The following is a 16,052-nucleotide window of genomic DNA, read 5'->3' on the forward strand; positions in this document are numbered from 1 at the left end:
CTTGTATGCTTTTCCTTATCTAATTTACCTTCAACATTTTCATCTAGCTGAGAATTTTCTCAACATAGAATCTACTGCCAGTAAGACAATTTTTTACTTCTCCTGGTTTGGTAGTGTGTTACTACAGTAATTCAGGCCACTGCAAACTGCAATATGTACGATTTAACTGCAATAAAAGCTCAATGTGTTTTCCAGGAAGAAAGCTGTGTAAAGTTATTGCACGAAAGACTTTAAGCTCAACCGCTCAGATACCAATCAAGTCTCTAAAGAAACAAGATTTTTGGCCTTGTGCGAAATTTGATTAAGGCCTTGTCAGGAAGAAAGACTTCCATGAAATGGGAATAACATCATTTTGCTATCTCTAGCCAATGATGCTATAACACGTGGTGATAACACATCACGTGACATAGCAATATTGACACGTGTGATAACACATCACGTGGCATAGAATTATTGACCCAACTAAGCTTTTCTCCTTGTTAGTGCCTTTGTCCAATTGATGAACCACGTGATTAATGGAACCAGTCTGACATCTAGCCGGCCCAGTGCTGCTAAAAGTTCAAATTATAGTTACCATAAATTCCCCAACTGATATATTCAACCATACCTAAGAGCCTAGCCTCCTAAAACAATTTGACTTGTAGACCAAATGAGGGCTTAAATTATTGTGATGTAAAAAAGCAGTCCAAGACCTAGAGCAGTAGGGAACAACTTGGGCAAAATGAATAAAATTCTTCCCTTTCTTATTTAACCGCACACAGAAAAGCAGAGCTATGTAAGTAAACCAGTAAAAGGAGTTTCAAGTTTCAACCATTGAAAACGAACTGTTGCTCTTCACGGGCATTTCTTCCCTCCCTTGAGGGGGACAAGGTGAGGGCATTGTTCCAACAAAAAAAAATTTACTTCATCATCTTGAAGACTTTATCTCTCTACTTCATCACTTTCAAGAGCTGAGCACCTCTTCATTCATACCATAGGAGGTTTAAGCTATATATATAATATTAAACTAAGCTAAACTTTAACTTTAAAGTGTATGTAACCCCACATATTAAACAAAATTTATATTCTATCCCTCTTTGACATTCTATTTCCTTCATTTGGAAGTTGAATATAAATGAATTATTAAGATTATTTTTGCAGTTTATTGTTTATATTCATATGAAAAGTAGAGAAAATGTATAAGAGTTTTGTATTTCAAGTGGTTAAGAGCATTACTTTTGCATCCGAGGTCTTGTGATTGAATACCCTCAACCCCAATATCGCTTGCATAAAAAAGGAGAGATTATGTCGTAATATTAACAAACCAAGTACCAAATGAGAGATGGCAACCATGACCATATTAAAAATGTTGCATTTTCCTGCTTGCTTCTTAGCAGCTCAGTATTTACAGTCGAGATCCATGTAGAAAAGTTCTTACTGAGTTTAGAATTCTTACCAAATGAGAGTGATTCATAAAAGTATCACAAAAATACAAACATCACAGTTTTCCTTATACAGACTCTCGATGGAAGCTGCCATTTTGGTAATCATGTGTCGCCAAGTGGGCCTTTTGTGCGACTTTTGCTTCTGTACAAGTTTGGATCAGAACAAAAGAGCTTTGCTTCATTGAAGGACCGCCTAACTAACATAACACTACAGAGCCTACAAAAAAACAAAAGCCATTACTGTGGGATTTTGGACAAGAAAATTCATAGAAGCCAAAAGATTGCATTTGTATATAAACTATAACCCCGTATTATATGAAGCATAGGGTTCTTTCATGGATGATGAATTCATGGGGTTTCAATTAATGTTCATTGACTAAGAAGCTTTGTGGATGGGGGAAGAAGAAAACAGATTTATGAACAGTGACCTAATAAATATTCACATTTGTGCCCAAAAAACAAAAAAACACATCATGTGCTGGTGTGGCAAAATGCACATGCTGATGCTGAATTGCTTGTCTATTTTAGATTGGTTCTTGTAACATCTCAACCAGTCTAATCCAATCACCACCCTTTTCAGCTTGGTGGTTAAAACTTAAGTGGGCAAGCAATGACTTCTTGTTCTTGATACTGGGTTCTAATGTAATCTAATGTGGGCTCATCACCAAAGAAATATGTCCCATACCAAATAAGCATGGCCACTAATCTCTCTCTCTCTCTCTCAAAACCAATATTCTTATTTCTTGGGTAGAGAGAAATCTGAAAAGAGACTCCATCCACAAGGTTTACAGATTACAAGATTAAATAGTATGTTATCTTTATTCTGATTACACTATAGTTTAATTATACAAATTGCTGTTATAATGATTAATTATTAATTGGAGGGGAGGCAACAGATGCAGAACCTCAGCCTTGGGACAGGTGCCCAAAAGTTAGGATCCTATGAAGAGATATATATATATATATATGACATTGTGCGTTCAACCCCCATCCATGGCTTGCATTTAGAATTTTCAGATTATATTATTTACTTGGGTCCAAATCTTTATATGTTTTCTTTATTCTCATTTATCAGAAAATAGAGATGCATTCAACTGCATGTACAAAAGGAGATGAAGAACAATAATAATAATAGTAAAAAGAAGTTGAATGCTATGCAGCCGTCCGATGGGACAATAAAGAAGTCTCAGTGAGCATTGATCTCGATGACATTGGACGGCTATGGCAGGCATGCATTGTGTTAAGACTGGAGAGAAAGAGCAACACTTTATGTGTTGGTAGATGTGGGAGAGGAGGACAAGCAAACAATAAATATTTGAGGGCGATGTGCAGCCCTCTTGGTCTTTGGCCTCAACAACACGGAAAATTCTACAATGGGCGTGGTGTATCCATGCGCCCAAAATATCAGCCATTGGATGAGTAAGTGGAGATGAGGGTTAAATCCACACCATTGACTGCTGGTAACCTGTTAAAAGGGTTGGTGCAGGTAAAAGTGAATAAAATAAAAATTAAACAGAAAAAGAGAAAGAAAACAAGAAAAGAAAAACAGAAAAAGAAAGGGAGAAGGGAAGATCGTGAACTGCTGCTGAGGCTTCTCCAAGAACGGCGCTCTCTCTTTCATCTCTCCCTCTCTTCCCCTACATCTGAATCGCTTGATTCTGGAGATGAATTGAGAAGATCTTAAATCTCGGTGGCTGGGCATTTTGCGTGGTTCACAAAAAATCGGTGGAAACGAGTTGCTGTTGCTGAAACGAATTTAAGTGGCCATTGCAAAGGTAAAATTAATAGCTTTATTATCCTTGTCCATACTTGAGTTCCCAGCTTTTTCTCAGCTTGCATTTTCCATATGAATGGAAATGGGGTCGGTTGGATTGGCTGTTGCAAGATTCTGTGCTTTCCCTACAGCTTTCTATCATTTTCTCAATAATCAAACCCAACAACTCATTGAGTGATTAAGTTTATTAGTTTAAGCATGCACAAAGAGGACACCAAACTTTTCAATCCCGAAAAAAGAACCCCCAAAAAAAAAAAAATCTTTGTATTATAAGCATATATTAAAATGTTGAATTCTTGATGGTATCTCTCTTGTTTAACAAAAATAAAAAATGAAAATGAAAATTTACCACATGATTTTTATTATCCTTGTCCACACTTGAGTTCCCAAAGACCAGCAATATAACATTTTGCTATATTGATCTGCTCAAAGAAAACCAGCTATTTCTATGGGTGATTTTCCCTCTATGAAATCAAGTAATTATGTTATGAAAAGAAAACCAGAAAAACTAAGCAGAAATTAATGCAGCCCAGGAAGCAACAAAGCAGAAGTAAATGGGTTTTTGATTTGCTAAAAAGAAAACCATTGTAATTTGAGTTATTTCACAGACAAGAAACACAATATGATCAATGTCAATATCTTTCTCTTCTTTAATGTTGGGCATATTGTTGATGTTGAAAAGTTTGTGACTCATTCAAAAAACATTAGATAGAATTTATTAATTGTAATGCAAATGGGATGATATTTGTAGCCTTGCATTTTGGTAATGGAAATGTAAGAGGTACTTCAATATATCATTTTGAATCCAATTACCAATTGGTTAGTCCTATTTTGCAATGATTGTATCCATATTTCCATGTTATTGGTAGCCTCTTGCATTTTGAGAACATATGTGATTTGTGAATGCAATTGACAAACAGTTACGTCTAATTGCATTATAGTCTTGCAATTGACAACCAGTTACGTCTAATTGCATTATAGTCTTGCAACTGACAAACAGAATAGTCTCTTTGCATTCTTGTCGCGCAATTGCCATTATATGTGCACAAGTATGAAATGTAGAATCTCTCAGTAAGGACTAATCCTTCATAATTTAATTGTATGTTTATATTTCTACTAAATGCAATTGATGTGTATCCATTTATGTTCATATTAAATATTCCATGGAAGACATGTTGCCTATTTTCAGGAAATGGATGCAGAAGCAAGTAAAACGAATGGAATTCAGGGCCAAAACTCTGTACCTAACAGTGAAGGTTATTTTGCAGAGGCTGAGTCACTTGAAGAAACTGAAAATGCCCCATCTTTACAGATTTTGGACAGTAGAACAGAAGAAATTACTGAGAAAAGCGGACAGTTTGAGTATGATGGGTTGAACTTCCAAAATATGAGCATTGCTGATTTAGCGGAGAGAGAGTTTGCAAAATTTGAGGAAGCAGAAAGATTTTACTGCAACTATGCTCTTGCAATTGGTTTTAGCATAAGAAGAAGTCGATTGAGACGTAGCGAGGGTGGGGTTGTGATGGGAAGACAATGGGTGTGCTCAAAAGAAGGGAGTAGATCAAAGAAATGGACGAATAGAGATAATATGGTTCGTACACCAAGGAAAGAGACTAGAGAGAATTGTCATGCTACATTTGCTGTGAAGTATTGTCCTAAACGGGATGCTTATATTGTGACTAAATTTGTAACGGAGCACAGCCACCGACTTGCTAACTCTCGTGAGGTGCCTTTTCTTCGTTCGCACCGGTGTGTTACGGAATCTAACATAGCACAATCTATGTCTATGAGAAAAGCCTCTATTAAAACCAATCGGACATACGACTATATGGTTGACCAAGCAGGTGGATACATGAAAGTGGGGTTCACCAGTAAGGATCTATATAACAGGATCGATTTCGAGCGTCGACAAGTAGTATTGGATGGTGATGCAGAAGCAGCAATAAGCTACATGAATGCCAAGGCAATAGCGGATCCGGAATTTTTTTGCATGTTTAGTGTAGATGAGGAGAATAGATTGGCAAATTTGTTTTGGAGAGACTCTCAATCTCTACACGATTATTGTTGCTTTGGGGATGTGGTGATATTTGATAGCACGTACAAAACCAACGTATATGACAAGCCTTTAGTGGTGTTTGTTGGTGTAAACAACCATAACGCGACTATAGTTTTTGGTTGTGCATTTCTTGTTGATGAGACTGCTGATACATATCGTTGGGTACTCAGAACTTTTTTGACTTCTATGAAGGACAAGAAGCCTGTATCTATTGTCACGGACGGGGATGAGGCAATGCGTGTAGCGATTGATGAAATTTTTCCCGATGCATATCATCGTTTATGTACATGGCACATCATGAGGAATGTGAACACCAATGTGAATAACCCAGAAATTGTAAGGGAGTTTAGCTATTGTGTGCATGGTGGTTTGACACCAGTGGCGTTCGAACAACATTGGCAGCAAATGATAGATACATATGATCTAAAAGGCGATTGGATCGAGATGATGTACCGTAAACGGAAACGATGGGCTGAAGCGTACTGCTCAGGGCATTTTTTTGGTGGGAATACCACAACACAACGTGTCGAGGGTATGCATAAGAACTTGAAGGATGGAATTGGTAGAGGCATGAAGTTAGTGGAGTGTATGCCACGGATTGAAAGATCGTTATTGAGGTTGAGAAATGAGAATGTGAAGGATGACTTTGATTCCAACAATTCACACCCACTCCTTCGTACGCACCTCCGATCACTAGAGGAACATGCAGCTTCTATTTTCACTCACGATATTTACAAGTTGATAAGAAATGAGATAAACAAGGAGGCTAAATTAATTCTCGTGCAACCCGTAAGAAACAATGAAGATCCTCGTGTTTACACATTTTCCAAATTTGGAAGACCCGATGAGAAATGGACTGTAGTGTACTACAAGAAAGAGCAACATCTGCAGTGTTCGTGCAAATTATTTGAATCCAGTGGAATTCCATGTTGTCATATGTTTGGAGTCATGAAATGTGATCATATGGATCAAATACATCCGTCCGTAATAATGAAGAGATGGACAAAGGATGCAAGACGTGGGAGTGAATTTGTAGTCAAGTCGGATGATGTTCCCAACGAAACTATTCAAATGGCTAGGTTTGGGTCATTAAGCTCTGATTTTAACAAGCTTTGTTTTTATGGGTCGCAGACAGAAGTCGCTTACAAGAGGCTAAAGGCTGAATTTGGGAGATTAAATACTTTGGTTGAGAGATGGAAGGAGCAACATGAGCAAACTAGTCTTAATCTAGGATGCCATAATAATGTTGTAAGAGACCCCATAGTTGCTAAGACAAAAGGAAAGCAAACAACGGGAAGCAAAGGCAAAAAGGCCCCCCAATGCGGAGAGTGCAAGGTTACTGGTCACAACAAAAGAAACTGTCCAAATAGCATTGTTGGTGAGAGAGGTAAGCGGAAAAGGGGTTATACAAGTGACAGGAGCGATTTTCTTTCTAGTTTTGGACCACAAGATGACACAACTGTTGGAAACAAAACATTTTTTTCCTCCTCGAGTGCTGTTCATGGGACTAAGACGTTGTCCTCTTCTTATACAACCCCTAACTCGGGCTTCTCATATGGCGAAGTGTCTAGTGGCTCCACTCATTACAACTCAAATGATTTCACCTTTGAGACACCCGAGTATAGTGTATTGGAATCACAATTTGACACACAAGCCTCACCACCTAGAGATCGTAATAGATTTTGGGTTCCGTTCACCCCAATAAAATGACATGGATTGTAGTACTTCCACTATATATATGGTTTAGCTTTTATGTACGAAATATTCATTAGAACCATATTGTTCATGTATTTCCCCAACTTTTGGCATGACATATATTATTAGTGTTATTTTGTATCTATGTTAATGTTACATCTAGGAGTTTTGATACATTAATGTTGTTAGATGCAATAAATTCCATTGTTTTTCATATTTAGGTTAGGTGCTTAATTATGAAGCTACATGGAAAATGGGAAAAATGATATGGCAGAGTTCTTTGGAAATTGCCTGAACGTCAATATGATTTTGCAACACGAAATGGCAATTACACATTGTCTGTTTGTCAGTTTCATTGTCCAATTCAGAATGTTTCACCATCAAACATTCATAATTGAGTTTGTCAGATATAGTCATTCTTAGTGTTTGTTAAACTACAAATTTGACATAGTTAACAACCAATCTTTGTGGGCAAGATCCCTTACTTGCACCCTTTACTATTTTTCAATATGTGCGCTATTGTTCACAATGTGCACTTGCACGTTTAACTTTGAATAATTTGAATCTATTAATTAGGTTGAAACAAATATTTTCGCACAAAATTCTTTAAATATCAATTTGTATTGTTTGTATAGATTTACTACGGTAGTCGATTTATGGTAGGTCATAAACTTATTACAATGTGGCTTTAAATTTGATAAAAAAATATAAATATAAATAAAGCTCATGACTACCTTACATTATGTTCGACTCACCAGATTAATTTGGAACATGAGAAGTGTCGTTTGTTACACACGGTTGGCTTGGCTTGGCCTAGACTAAATTTAGTACCATGTTTGTTTCATGTAATTCTAGTCTTATATGAGATTGCTAATACCGGGCCCACCAAAGCACCTCTTTAGGAAGGGACTACTAAACCCATGTGAAAAGGGACGATTAACTTATCCCATGCTCACCAATGTATAAGATGCATATATTATATTTTGATTATTATATACCTATATTTATTTATTACATTATATTACTTACATACACATGTACTATAATGTACATATATACACGTATATACACATATATGTAATATATGTATATATATATATATATATATATATATATATATATATACCTACAGTGGTGGATCCAATAATTCTTCAACGAATGGGCAATTTTTAAAAGAGTAAAAGGAATATATATATATATATATTACATAACCAATTACCCTGGGAATTTAAATAATACCAAAGTTTTGAAAGACGATGCGTAGATGCTAGGTAACTTTGGTCCCGCAAAGGTGAGATGTAAACCTTGCAGGGATGATGAATAAGTCTTTGGAGAACAACAATTATAAATGATAAAATATAATGAAACTAAATCAGTACATCTGATTGAGGGTTAATATTCAATTACATCTAAGTAATACATATTATAATCAATTTCAAAACCTAATATTATCCAATTAGTCATACAATTGAAATGGAGTAGGATGATTCCTAAATTGACAAGAGGATTAGGGCTTGTAAACACATGCGGATGAGGGAGAGGTGTTTAAAAAAAAAACCAACAAAAACTTATGCTGTTTATGTTAATTAATTTTGTTAAATTTTAATTTTTGTAATTAAATAATATATTTGCCTGATTTAATTAGTGAAATTAATAATTATATTTTAATTACTATTTATGAAGTGAATAATTAGTATTCAATATTTTAATTATCTTCATGACTTATATTACTTAATAAATAGTAATTCTATTTTTCTTTTTCTTTTTTTCCTTTAATATTCACTAAGTAAATAATAACTAAAACATAACTATTAATCAAAGTAATAAAACAAAAAAGGTTTCAAAATAACTCAAAACGCACAGTTCAATTGTTGCACCAATAAAATTTAAAACGATGTCGTTTAAGGACAACAAAAACCTTGCGCACCCTTTACAATCATACGCGCTGTAGCCACCAGTAACCCTCGCTCAACAACTTCTTCGTCGAGCTCTTCTTCTCCTCTCTCTATCTCTTTCTCTCACCCACCCCAAATCAACCATCGTCAACTTCTTTTTTCGAGTACAATCCGATTTTGGACTCTATTTTTCAAGGTTTCAAGTGTATCTCTTACTTTGTACACAGTGGCGGATCCAGGATTCTCGGGTCATAGGGTCATAGTGTAAAAAGTGTCGAAGTTTTTTTAGGACAAATGAGTCATTTTCTATCCATTTATTTTTTAAAAATTACAAAATTATTTATTTCACATTAAAAAATGCAAAAAAAAGGAAACATGGGACTACATTAATTTTAATTTTTTTTTAAAAACAACAAGTTTAAAGCTTAAAAGATTAATTTTCCTAATGTTTTTGTAGATGAATTTCCTCTTGATAATTTTCATGAATTTTTCAGTAGAGGGACAATTTTAAAAGGCTAAAGACTTGAAAAGCAAAGTTAGACAACTAAATACCCTTGAAATTTAAATTATATTAATGTCATTAATAATTAAAACAAATAAAAGTACATTTGATTTGGAGGTCAAGAGATAAATATATTATATATAATATACAATATAAAAAATATTATTTTATTAGGCCAGTTCTATTTTGTTAGAATAGAAATGGCCATATCTGATACAGGCCCACTTTAGTTTACGAATTAGGTTTTCGTTTTCCCTCAGTCTCTCTCTCTCTCCTCCTCTTCTCCTTATCGCTCGACGCTCTCTGTCTGCTTCTCTTCTCTCAGACGCAGCACCACGCCGCCGACAACGACAATCACGCCCCTTCGTTCCCAAATCTGATGGGATTTGCAGTCTCGTCGTCTCTGTGAAGGAATAGACGAAACGAATTTGCGATTGGCGCCCCTGATTCTGCCACCTCCTGTGAGTATTTATAAATAAAATTTATTTATGTTTCAGTGATATTTGAATCGATTAAATTGGTTGGGGTTTCGTAATTCAGATTGCTCTCTCTTTTGGGTTCTTCTTTCTCTTTTCGTGAAAATGGTGATTTGGGCATGCCCTGATTTTCGTATACATAGTGAAATTGAGGTTTTGATTGATTCGATTGTGTATTATTTGATGGATTTTGTGTTTGAGAGTTGAAAATTATGTGAAACCCTAAAGTGCTATTTGCTTACAAGTTCTCCTGTTTATTGCACCTTTAGTGGACATTCATGTTCTCCGATTCATTGTTATGATAGGCAACTGGGTGGCAACTTTTTTTATGACAAATAATTTGTGGTATGCATAACAATTGTAATATGTGGTTTTTTTTCCTACTCTTTCCGATTTTTTTTTTGGTTATAAATCTTGTAAAATTAGTGAATGAAGTAAAATTAGTTAATTAAAATTCTTATGCTGGTGACCTTTTTAGATTTGCAGTTTTATATGGATTTGTTCCAATTCCTTGTTGACTCTGGGAGTTTCCAACTCATTTTGATGATATGCATAGATATGTATCTATATGCGTATATTATTGTTTGGTTTCTGCAAGTGTTGTGAATCAATTTCTGATGATATATATATTTATTCTTCTTATATATATATATTAATATGTTTTTGTTTCATTAAATTGATGGGTTAAACATAGGAGGGTATTGGGAGGGAGCACATGGCCAACGACAAGGCAACTTCCGAGGCACGTTGCAAACTCAAGGGTAAGAAAAGTAGTGGGGTGCCCCCTCGGAAAAAAGCACAGGGAAACAACAGCAATTCTATTGTAACCATTGAGCAAGGGCAAGGTTCGGAACCAAAACACCAAAGCCCTGCGGATCACCCATTGTTCGGGGTGAGACGATACGTACATAAGAATCACAACACATCCAATCCTGTGCTACATGTCAAAGTCACTGACCATTTATCTTACAAGGTAGATATTGGTAATTTTTGTGAATTAGGTGGCTATTTTTTATTTATATGTTCGTTTTATAAGCATCATTAGGAAAGTATGTTCACTGAATCCCGTTGCGTGCTAAGTAAATCCTTTGCAATTTGATTGACTGTTGGCAGTATGATTAGTTTTGCTCAACTAGTTTTTGGGCACTTCACTTATGCAATTACATTTGACATATTTAATTACCTGGTTTCTGTCTGCCAATTGAAGATTTGTAAATACAATTGCATTTAAAGTTTGTTGGCTATGCTTACTTTTTTTTTTTATGTTCCATTAATCCAAGTGCTTGCTAAGTAAATCCTTGGACAATTTATTGAGTTTAGGGAATGTGTTTAGTTTTCCCGAACTTATTTTTCTGCTTTCCATTGATCCAATTAGATTTCACAAATGCAATTACCTGATTACTGTTTGCCAATTGAATATTTGTAACACCAATTGCATGGACAGTTTTCTGAATATGTTGCATGGAAAGTGTTGTTGTGATTGATTAAATTTTGGAAACTTGCAGAATTCGGGTACCCATATTAAGGGATGCGGCAATGACAAACTATGTGGCTTATGGTTTCAAAATCATTTGCCTGTTCCAGTGAAAGACAAAGTCAAAGTAGCGGGATTTTCTGAGTTCGCAAATTTACTTGCGCGAAAGGGAAGGAGAGACAAAAAAATCATTTCAGCATTGGCAGAGCGTTGGTGGGACACCACACATACATTCCATCTGGATGAGGTCGGGGAACTGACAATGACCCCGAAGGACTTTAGTGCGATCACAGGTTTACCCGTTTGTGGGAAGCCTTTAAAATATGACATGGAGGCCCACAAAAAACCTAAGGAGGTAGTGAGGCTATTTGGGACCCCCATTGCAAGCCTGATTAATACCAAGATAAAATACAGGGACATTGTGGAGAAGTATAAGGGGTGGAAGCCGCAAACCGCTGTACAAGAAGACCAGTTAACTCGTGTCTTTATTCTCGCATTGATTGGCAGCACTCTATGTAATGATAAGAGTGACTCTGTTTATCTATACTACATGCCCAGTCTTGCTAAAGTCGATGAGATTAAAGACTACAATTGGGGCGGGGCTGGGTTGTCATGCCTGTATTTGTCGATGGATGCTATTTCCAGAAGAATAGTGTCAAGCTCAGGAGGGTATTGGCGGGCTTGGGAGGTGAATACATTTATGCTTACAAACTAAATGATTATTAAAATTCATTACACTTGGGTGTTTTGGTTGTCCAAACTAACAGTGTTATGTTTTGTGTTTATAGGTATGGGCGTGTGAGTACTTGAAGCCACTTGCTTTAAGTCGACCATGTACCGATGAAGATAGTCAATGGCCGCGCGCGTTACGTTGGTTGAGTGCCCCGGATGTGCGGGAAACATCCCACAACTTGGAGCAATTTAGGATAACATTGAGATATATCACTACTGATCAAGTCAATTGGTATCCATGGGGAACTGATGATACAACCCTACCGCATTATGTGCAAAGCAGCATTCCAGCTACAAAACAAAGAATTCTACTACAAGGACCAGCCGGGTATGCTTGGTATTTAGGGGAAAGAGTAGCCGTGCAAAGCTTAGGTGCACCAGATCAGCGGATCCCAAAAAGACCCCCTCCAACCATGCTCAAAGACATGAAAGTGTATGCCGTGGACAATAAAACCAAAGCATCACTGAAGGGATTTAAGGCTGATGACTGGTTTGCTGAGAAGGCCGATTATGGAGTCTTTCGAAATGAGTATGTCAGATATAAGCATTATCCAAGTGTCACCGATAATGTAAGTTTTACCTTTCCTAATGGTCCTTCCTAATATAGTTTTGAATTCTGCAAAAAAATATTGAATTCATATCAAATCACTATGCAGACTGCAGAAGAAGGTGTGTGCTCTGTTGGTCCGAACATTCAAGGTAGTGAAATTAAAATTCCACCATGGACTGTTCAAGTGGTGGGATGGGGGGACGCAGATGATTGTGAAGTATTAGATATCCCGCGAGGCAAGTCTAGCACGTGCCTACCACTTCCGAAGGATGTGAAATATGTAAGTTTGAGGTTCAGCATTGGATTTAAATGTTGAAATCAAAACTACACGATTATATTAACTTAGTTTACACATAACATGTTTGTACTGTAGGTAAGTGCATCGACAGCAACACAACTATTGGATATGATTAGTGGCCTAAATTCCTTGCTCTTCACTAAATGTATGGCTGCTAAGACAATCATAAGCGAGCTTCGACAGGTAATGTTTAATTGATTTGCTTTTAGGCGTTTATCCAAAAGTAATGCAATCTACTTTACTGGAATTTTTTTTGTACACATGGCATATATGAATTCAAACTCCACTCGTTGTATATTATGGCAAATATGCGTGATATTATGGCAAATACAGTGCCTTTAATTAGAATTATATGCGGAGGACTGATAAGATTGTAAAATTGGGTTTGTAAGCATAAAATAAAAAATTCTGTGTTCAAAAACATGTTCATGATGATGTTGATGCAATGCAGAAGAGTAGTTATGATGGTTATGTGCCATAATTGTTCTTTTATTTTAAGTTAAAGATTAGGCAACATATTTATAATTGCATTAATCATCAAAGGTTATGACTTTGGTTTTGTAGGGGACAAACACTCAACACAACCATAACTGCCTTGCAAGAAATGAAATTGTTGATGTGGAAGATAAGAATGAAATTGATGATGAGGATGATGAGGAGGATGAGGAGAACGATAATGGGTTTGAGACATCAGATGAGGATGGTGAGAATGGGGTGGATAATGACAATGACGAGGAACAAGGGGAGGATGAGGAGGACGAGGAAAACGAGGAGGATGAGGAAAACGAGGTGGATGAGCTGGATGAGGAAAACGAGGTGGATGAGCTGGATGAGGAAAACGAGGATGAGGAGGTCGAGGAAAATGGGGACGAGGATGAATGTTCCCAACAACGCGAGGAGGACGACGACAACTACCAGGAAAGTGAGGACGAGGACGAGGAAGATGAGGTATTAATGAAGAAGTCTAAAACCAAGTCCCCACCCCCAAACCCCAAAGGAAAAGAAGCTGTGGTGAAAACGAAATGCAAAGGAGGGGAGGTGCATACCAAAGAAAAAGCAGCTGCGATTAAATCAAAAGGAAAAGCATCACCAAAAAAACGCAACACCTCTTTGCCAGAACCAGAATCACAGCCTATTAGTAAGAGGCTAAGGAAGAAAACTTAAATTGTATTATGGGTATTTTGTCTTTCTGGTATACGCTAAAAAAATTGTGAACATAAGTGAGATTGCGTGATATTTTGTGGTAGATGTTAACTAGTAGGTTATGTAACTTGTTTCATGCTACAAACTTATTATATAACGATGTCAAATATGATCGTCCATTGGTCTCTGTGAATGGATTGAATGAGTTAATTTGAAAGGAAGTTACCATAAGATGGAAAGGGGACTGATACATTGGCTCACCTAAGAGTAAAAGGAAATAATGCAATCGACAAACAGTCAGTGGGCAATTGAAAAATAATAATACAATAGACAAACAGTGAGCATAAAATTGAACAAGAATTATCCAATTGACAATCCATAAGTTTGAAATTGCAAACGTGCATCCATGCCTTTTTTCATCCCTTTTGGCTTGGTTTTCCACAGGATTTCAATTCCCTTTCGACATAGTTTTCTAACCCCAAAGCTTATGTAACTTGTTTGATGCTATAAACGTAGTGTATAATTGTTTCACCCGTTATTTGCAGCCACTGAGTTTCTTCTCTGAACATGCCTTGATGCATAATAAACTGGGGATGCTAGATTGATCCAATGCTGCAAATGTCGGATATTTTGATCTCTACGTCAGTAGGAACAACATTCATGAAAGAACTTAATTATAGTTCAGCAATAGAAAATCTGATTTAGCAACTGACTGGTCGTCACAGACTGCTGTCACGAACACAAATCATGATTAATACTGTGAAGATTCAATAATTGTATAAAAGATGCCAAATTTAGATATGTCGTAGTAGACATCCAACTGAACAACTTTCATGAAGGAAGAATGTTCATTTGATGACTGGAACCTGGCCAGAATTGGGCCATAATTAGGCCAGAATTGCCACTGTTTTCGTGCATCGCTGTTGCTGGTATGCTTCTGATGTTTGATGTCGCGAGGATCCCACATTTATCCGAATGACGCCAAATTCTGATATGTCGTAGTAGACATCCAACTGAACAACTTTCATGAAGGACGAAGGTTCATTTCAGGACTGGAAGCTGGCCAGAATTGGGCCATAATTAGGCCGGAATTGCACTGTTTTCAGCTTTCGCTCTTAGGATTCCAAATTGGTCCAAATATACCCAAATTTGTCCAAATATACCCAAATTTGGATATGGTGCAGTAGACATAGAGATGAACAACTCTCATGAAGAACGAAAATTGATTTGAGCGCTGGAAGTTGAATTTTGAGCTCACCCCATCTGACTGCAGCAATGCCTGTCTAGCCATATTTTTGCCATTTTGATGTTCATGGCAAATTATCTTCCATTTTAGGCAAAAATTTAATTTTTGGTACAAACAATAATGATGTCAAATATGATCGTCTATTGTTGTATGTGAATAGAATGTATGAGTTAATTTGAAACGAAGTTACCATAAGATGGACAGGCCACTGATAGATTGGCTCGCCCAGGAGGAAAAGGAAATAATGTAATTGACAAAGAGTTAGTAAGAAATTGACAGAGAATAATCCAATTGACAAACGGTAAATTCGAAACTGACCAAGCATAATCCAATTGACAAACAGTTAGTTGAAATTGAAAACAATGAATACAATTGACAAACCGTAAGTTTCAAAGTGCAAACGTGCACGCATTCCTTTTTTCAAAACAAGAACATGTAGTACAATATTAAGGTAAATGGGAACATTCGGAAGGTAAATTGGGTCCTTATTATCGTAAACATGAATGTTTACAATATTAAGGTCTCGTATTACTCTATTTAGGATAGTTATGTTCCAGGAGATTGTAAAACTCATCCTTATTATGGTAATTTCGTAATTTACAAAGAGAAGGACATGTATTACAATATTAAGGTAACTAGGGACATTGAGAAAGTAAATTGGGTCCTTATACGTGTAAACACAAACGTTTACTATATTAAGGTCTTGTTTTACTCCGGTTTGGACAAGTATGTTCCATATCCTTGTAAAATGCATCATTAATCTTGTAATATCGTACTTTACAAATAT

The 16,052-nt window shown here is 36.4% G+C and overlaps 2 protein-coding genes across 3 annotated transcripts; both read left to right on the plus strand.

Moving 5' to 3' along the window:
* The first annotated feature begins 2,773 nt into the window (after nt 1-2,773).
* On the plus strand, nt 2,774-7,061 carry LOC110765831 (protein FAR1-RELATED SEQUENCE 5-like). Of its 2 annotated transcripts, none has more exons than XM_088254337.1 (2): nt 2,774-3,199; nt 4,369-7,061. In XM_088254337.1, exon 2 carries the CDS (start codon nt 4,391-4,393, stop codon nt 6,962-6,964), a length of 2,574 nt encoding a protein of 857 aa, XP_088110463.1. In that variant the 5' UTR covers nt 2,774-3,199; nt 4,369-4,390; the 3' UTR covers nt 6,965-7,061. The 2 variants fall into 2 exon arrangements, with proteins under 2 accessions (XP_088110463.1, XP_088110462.1); XM_088254336.1 differs by having other exon boundaries at nt 4,388-7,061.
* Nucleotides 7,062-12,678: 5,617 nt separating this feature from the next.
* On the plus strand, nt 12,679-14,101 carry LOC110747683 (uncharacterized). The gene is made up of 3 exons (XM_088253939.1): nt 12,679-12,858; nt 12,952-13,059; nt 13,441-14,101. The coding sequence occupies exons 1-3, from the start codon at nt 12,679-12,681 to the stop codon at nt 14,038-14,040; spliced, it is 888 nt and encodes a 295-aa protein (XP_088110065.1). The 3' UTR covers nt 14,041-14,101.
* The last annotated feature ends 1,951 nt before the right edge of the window (nt 14,102-16,052 follow it).

The sequence above is a fragment of the Prunus avium genome, chromosome 6 (assembly GCF_965620075.1).
Source record: "Prunus avium chromosome 6, drPruAviu1.hap1.1, whole genome shotgun sequence".
Taxonomy (NCBI): Eukaryota; Viridiplantae; Streptophyta; class Magnoliopsida; order Rosales; family Rosaceae; genus Prunus; species Prunus avium.